Source organism: Lipotes vexillifer, unplaced genomic scaffold, assembly GCF_000442215.2.
Source record: "Lipotes vexillifer unplaced genomic scaffold, Lipotes_vexillifer_v1.1 scaffold1081, whole genome shotgun sequence".
NCBI lineage: Eukaryota > Metazoa > Chordata > Mammalia > Artiodactyla > Lipotidae > Lipotes > Lipotes vexillifer.
The window spans coordinates 899,617-906,245 of record NW_006779039.1 but is presented as its reverse complement, the minus strand read 5'-3'; the positions used below and the strand labels follow the sequence as shown (position 1 = coordinate 906,245).

At 56.3% G+C, this 6,629-nt stretch overlaps 1 protein-coding gene across 1 annotated transcript in view; it reads right to left on the bottom strand.

Annotated features, from left to right (window-relative positions):
- The window catches only part of LOC103085044 (high mobility group protein B3), a 6,459-nt gene extending 4,472 nt beyond the window's left edge, over positions 1–1,987 (bottom strand). The window contains 1 exon segment of the mRNA XM_082930936.1: positions 1,936–1,987. Within this exon segment, the coding sequence (XP_082787062.1) occupies positions 1,936–1,984 (49 nt within the window). The 5' untranslated portion in view covers positions 1,985–1,987.
- Positions 1,988–6,629: the final 4,642 nt, after the last annotated feature.

Sequence of the window (6,629 nt, the reverse complement as noted above, 5' to 3'; positions counted from 1 at the left end):
CCCCCCCGCCCCGGGACACCTCCAGGGATCAACCGCGAGGGTCGACAGTCCTCCACCTCGTTCCGCCGTGACTCTGCCGCAGGGGCCTGGCGGCAGCTCACCCTCGAATGCCCGGCGGAAGGCGGCTGCTCGCTCCGGAGACCTCTGGGTTTCGGCACTCTCACTCCCCTGCCCCGCCTGAAATGCACCTGATTCTCCTCCCGCGGATCGCGCTCGACTAGACTCTTTCCGCTAATTGCCAGAAAGTCAATTTGTGCTGCAATTGCGGAAACGGCGAGCCAGGTGGGCTAGAGGAGGAAACTGCGTCAGTTCAGGCCCGCGTTCCCTTTGCTCTTCTGACACACACCCTGTTGAAGAATAAAAGTTCTTGGAATAAATGAATGAGATTTGACTTGGCCTTGGCTTTGTCACTGGGTGGTATGGCCTTGAGCCAGTCAATTCTTTCGGGGGGATTCAGGCAATGGTTTTCAAAATGCGTGTGTTGAGGGGGACAGTGTCACCTCTAAGGGATGTTGGGAAATGCTCCACGACTGGGATTTGCTGCTGGAATTTAATATGAGGACGGGATGGCCAGGGATGCCAAATGTCCTGCCTTGTACAGGAGAGTCACACAGGAGGAAGAAATGTCCCTTTCCAGATGCTAGTATCAGCCCTGTTGAAACATATCTGAGAGCCCCCTTCCCTCTTGGAGATACCATGAGCATCCTGGAAAGAATGGAAGAAAAAAGGAAGGGGGAGAAAAAGGAGCACATTTCAAGGGTTGAAATTCAGAGAAAATAGTAGAAGAGGCATCATGAGTTTCTATCAAAGTTCCCTTTCTAGAGCACTTTGGAAGGCCGAGGTAGCCAGCTATTTATAACTCCCATAGTTAGAGATGAGACCCACCAAAAGATGAGTTTTCCAAATGCTGTTTCCAGAAACTGTAGCTGAGTTTGAGGTATGCAAGGGAGCTTGACCTCACAAGACACCTACCTCCCCACCCCCACCCAGCTCTTGCCACCTCCTCTGAATGTCCTGGGCAAGTCTGAGCCCCTGCAGCTGGCACTGCTGGGCTTCCAACATTAGGGATCCAACTGAGACCAAAAGGCAAAGATAGTGCTCTTTTGACAAGAGCCACAGGTATCAAGTCAGTTTCCTAGGTCCCCAATTTACAGACTCTCAGGAATGCAGACATCTTAAGGCTCCCTCGTCTAATCCCCTGCCCTGTTAGAGCTAGCTGAGTGGTTGCCTACCTTCTGCTTGCATACCTCCACTCACAGTGAGCTTACCACCTCCCTTCTGGGCTGTCTTTTCTGTCTGGGGCTATCTCTGAGTCCTGGGGTCACCATCCTACACATAGTCCAATCCCTTTACCCATCAGAGATTTCACAGCAGGCCAAGTCTCTTCTCCAGGCGGACAGCTCCAGCTTCTTCCATGATCAGGTTCTCAGCCACTCCCCCCTCTTCTGTTTCTACCCTTCCCAGAGGGGAGCAGGGCCTCCACTTATGGTCTAACCAGTCTACAGAGTGCCCTAGCCTCTCAATGTTGTCAGGCCTTTCTAGGCCAGAGATGGGAGTCAGGGTCTCAGGCAGGACAGGGGCCTCCTTCTGGTCCAGCCACCGCCTGGTGTCCTGGCCACAGTGGGAAGCTGCCCTTAGAAGCTGGCAAGCACCAAGCTGGGGGAACCGGAGTGGTCAGCCTCAGAGCCCACGGGCACTACTTGGCAAGCCCTCGAGTGGTTGGTGAGGGTCACACTTACAAGCACAGGGAAGTCACAAGCAGCACGTGTGTACACACTCACACCCAGGGCATTCCCAGGGGCAGGAGTTTGAAAGCCAAGCCAGAGAAATAAGAGCCTCTCCCAGCCAGAAGAGAGCTTACGGTAAGTGGTGTCCAGACATCACTGTCAAGACCCCCTCTTCCCTACCCGCTGCCTCCGATTTCTGTGTATGTACTTTGAATGACGAAAGGCTTCCTCCCATTCTTCAAAGGAAGAATTTTCATGTCTGCTCCCAAGAAAGCCACTCCTCTTATCAAGTTGAAAGCACTTGGCCCAAAGCTTCGACCTGTGGTCACGCTGACCCGTGCCAGAGATGTGAAGGCTGTTGCCATGGTTCCCTGACTCGCCCACAACAAACACACATATCACCCCAAGTCTCCATGTCTCCTTCAGGCCCAGTCTCCCCAGTTCCTCCATCTATTCCACATGAGCCTCAGTTGGGAGGCCCCTCGCAGCCTAGGTTTCTCCTCAGCACGGCCTGTCTGTGGCAGCAGCTGGAGCACAGGCGGTGCCTGGCAGGTCCCTACCTCAGCAGAAACTCTCTCATAATCCAATCCCATGTACACGTCTTGAATGTCTACTAATAAATAAATAACAGAAGGGAGATGGGGTGAAGCGGGGGTGGGACTGGAGGGCAGGGGCGAGGCAGTGGCTTTGGACTCTGTCACTGACTTCATGGTGGGCCTTCTGCCATGTCACCTCAGCTCTGCCAGCCTCAGTGTCATGTGTCAAAGGTGATTCGACCTGCGTTATCCACCCCAGCCACTGTCCGGTCTGCTTGTGAGGGTGTGTGTGAAAGTGATCTGACTGTCACCTGTAAAAGGCCACCCAGGGCACGGCTAAGAAACAGCCTGGAAGGTGAAAAAAAGTGACAGAAAGTCAGGGATGCCCAGGCAGGGCCTGGACTCAGGGCTTCGAAGGCAAGTTGCCTCTTCTGTCTGCAGCAAAGTTCGGTGCCCAGTGGCTTGGGGTCGCTCCAACTGGTCTAGGCGCTGGAAAGCGCTTTAGCCACATCAGTCCCCTTTGAGGTCAGGCCCATCCATGCAGGGGAATCTCAAACCAGAATCCTGTAAGCCACCTCGCTGCCTGGAGACGTTAGGAAAATATTCCAAGGCAATAGGAAATATGACAGAGTGTGGTAAAGAGGTTTTCGATGCCTGTCAGTTCAAGACCCCCTTCCCCCCAAAACTAAGGGGAATCGTCATCATTCAACAAGAATGAAACCCTGGTTCCTTAGACCTCACCGTCCCCCAACCCCACCCGAGGTCTCCATCTGAGCACCCAGGGCTTAAAGGTGACATCCCCGAGGCCCAACCAGGCCAGCCTCCTTTGAAGAATCAATGGAAACGCGCCAGGGTGGATTTCGGGGGGCAGAGGTGGGGTCAGATTGTTGAATCACTTAAAATATGTTAAGGGCACTTGCTGTGAAGATCCCACAATGAGCACAGCCTTTCACTAGCAATCTGGGAGCCTTTGTAAATTCCAGTCTTCACAGGTAGGGAGTCTAACTGCTGGCTTCTAGGCCTTCCCAGGGCCCTTGCCCCCCTCTGCTCACTCCCAGGGGATCTGGGGCCTCCCCTGGAGCCTCCACCTCACTTTCCCTCTGCTCTTGGGTGGGAGTTACATTCCAACTGGACTCTTTTCCCGAAGAGAGGAAAGTGTTTTCCTAGCAAGCCTCTCCGGCTCTCTTCCAATAGGACTGCAGAGCAGTAGAGGCCCTGGCACATCGGAAGCCCACTAGCCCAGCCCCCTCCCGCCACAGAGGGCCCCCCCGGAGTCAGTGGCTGAGCAGGGGCTGGAAGACTGGTCTCTTGACCCTTAGTGTCACGCTTGCGTTACTCTTTTTTCTTTTGGCCGCGCCGTGGGGCTTGTGGGATCTCAGTTCCCCGATCAGGGAGCAGGGATTGAACCTGGGCCCCTGGCAGTGAGAGCGTGGAATCCTAACTACTGGACCACCAGGGAAGTCCCACACTTGTCTTACTCTTTTTTGTTTGTTTGTTTTTTGCGGTACGCGGGCCTCTCACTTTTGTGGCCTCTCCCGCTGCGGAGCACAGGCTCCGGACATGCAGACTCAGCGGCCACGGCTCACGGGCCCAGCCGCTCCGCGGCATGTGGGATCTTCCCAGACCGGGGCACGAACCCGTGTCCCCCGCATCGGCAGGCGGACTCTCAACCACTGCGCCACCAGGGAAGCCCTGTCTTACTCTTAACAGCTCAGCTCCACTGTGGATGCAATAGCCATTGGCGAGGTGGCAGGGGCAGCCAGCGCCCTCGAGAAGAAGGGGTTCCAAGTGGGGAACAGATGGGAGGGCGGGGCCAGCCTGCGCCACCTCGCCTGCCCCCGAGGCCATGGGTCAGGCCGCCGGGAAGGGCGTGCGGGAGCCAGTGCTCTCTAACACGACGCGCGGCCACACCAGCGCCTCCAGGCCTGTCGGCCCCCCCTTCACATTGACTGAAAGTGAGAAGTGGGGCAACGACCAAAGGATTTCCCCCACGATACTGCCCACACTGCTGCCCTGTGGACACACTGTCCTCCTCCATGCAAGCCCATCCCGAGTCAAGGACGTGCCAGGTGGGCCAGGGTTCCCGGGGAAGGTGAAGATGAAATGAAGGGTCCCTGCTCTCCCAGGCACCCAGCCCTGGGAGAGCTGTGATGGGGGCAGGGCGGGGAGGGGAGGAGACACTCAGTGGGGTCACCTCCGCTGACCCAGCCCGTTCGGGAACAGCCCTGCCCTGTCAGGCCTTGAAGACTTTACCCACTGCTGGGTGACTGGGTCTAGACCGCCTCACCCCAGACCCCCTCCCACCTAGAGCGCAGCGCCAGATTCTCAGAGCCGCCCCGGGTTTCTGACCACCTGATACCGCAGGCCCTTCTGTGACCGCCCAAGTGATGCAAAGGCCCAGCTCTGACTCACTGAGCAGCCAATGGGCCAGCATCCCCCTCTTTGGGAAACGGTACAAACTGTTTCTCCTCACTTGAACCAAAGGGATTCCTGCGGTGGGGAGGGGAGAGCTGAAGATTGCCACTTTCGAAAACGGGATAGGAGTTGCTGCTTTTAAAACGCTCCCCGTGCCCTCTTTCTGGGCCTAAGTTTCCCGTCATGAGAAGGAGGGGCAGCGGCTGGTCCCTGGCATCTCTTTGGGCATCATCGTTCTTAGGATGGCTGATGGGGCTTCACAAAGAGAATGACTCTCCCATCTTCACCCACCCTGCCCCTCCCCCAAAAGCAAAACGAACCTGAAATGTGGCCTTGCAAAGGCCCTCCACATGCCCAGTCCTCAGGGAAAAGGGCTTTAGAAACAGGCCCAGTGGCCAGTGATAGAACCTGACTCTGCCAAGGATGACACTTGTCATCAGCATACATGTCATCTGCCCCAGCAGCTTCAGTCTGCCTCTGCACAGCGGCCGGAGGCAACTTGCTAAGTCAGACCCTGTCCTTCCGCTGCTCAGGACCCTCGGACCTTTACCCTGTCCCCTCAGGGTACAGCCCAAGTCACTCCCCCTAACCACACTCACCTCCGATTCTATCTCTCAAGTCTCTCCTCACCCTGCCCCCACCTCACTCGGGAATAGCCACCCCAGGCCCTTGGCACATGCTCTTCCCTCTGCCTGGGATGATCTTCCCCCCTATATCTGCGAGGCTCTTGCCCTCACCTCCTTTACATCTTTGCTCCAATGTCACCTTCCCTGACTACCCTATTGAAAACTGAAAGCCGCAATTCCGCATCCCCTGCCTTCCTTCCCCCTGCGTTATTTATCCACGTGCACTTAGCACGAGCTCGTGAGCTCACTCGCTGTACCTTTCCATTTGTCTTGCTGATTGTCAGTCTCCCCACTGGACAGTGAGCCCCATGAGAGCGGACACTTCCGTCTGCTCTGTTCTCTGCCATCTCCCCAGCGTGTAGCACAGAGTGGGGACTCCATTCAGATTTGTTAACAATGAGTTTTCCATCGACCTTGACCACTTACATTCTTAAGGCAGAGTCCCCACCCTCAGGCAACTTGCAATCTCGAGAGAGCACACACCAACAGCAGTAAACAGGTCGAGGATGAAATAAATGCCAGCAAAATAGAACAAGCGAAGGCCAGAGGAAGGTGGAGTGGGTCTGGGAAGGCTTTCTGAGTACAGGAGGTCACTTTGAGCCTGGCATCCAGGGCTCGTGAGGGTTCCACGGGCTGAGAAGGAGCAAATTACCGCAGGCCATGGGGAAAGCAGGACCCGTGAACGGAAGTGTGAAAGTGTGCACTCGAAAGCTACAGTGGCCAGGGAACGGGGCAGTAAGAGCCGCTCTGGAGACACAGAGGTTGTCCTGGCAGACACAGTAGGTTTTCAGGGGCTCCGGAAAATGGGCAGCCATGGCAGAATTCTGAGCAGGTGGTGACCCAGTCAGAGCTCCATCTGAGAAAGCTCTCCCCTGTTGCTGTGTGTGTGTGTGGGGGGGGGGATGGGCCAGAGGGGGCCAGAGGCTGGTGTGGGCCTGGATTTGAGACCTTGGCAGTGAGGGTGGGGAAAGTAGCTGGATTTGCGACCTGCCCACCTCCCAGCCAGAGCCAGCGTGATCTTTTCTCAATTTGTAACTCTGGCTGTCACGTCAGCCCTGCATGGCCTCTCCTCTCCACTTCTGCAGAGCAGAGCACACCCTGCGTGCCTCTGAAGCCTCTTCCCCACCCTCTGCTCCCTAACCCCAACTCCCCTTCCCTCTTTGTAAAAAAATATTTATTTATTTGGCTGCAGGGTCTCCATTGCGGCCCGCGGGCTCTGGAGCGCACGGGCCGCGGGATCTTAGTTCCCCGACCAGGGATTGGACCTGCGTCCCCTGCATTGGAAGGCGGGTTCTTAACCACTGGACCACCAGGGGAGGCCCCCT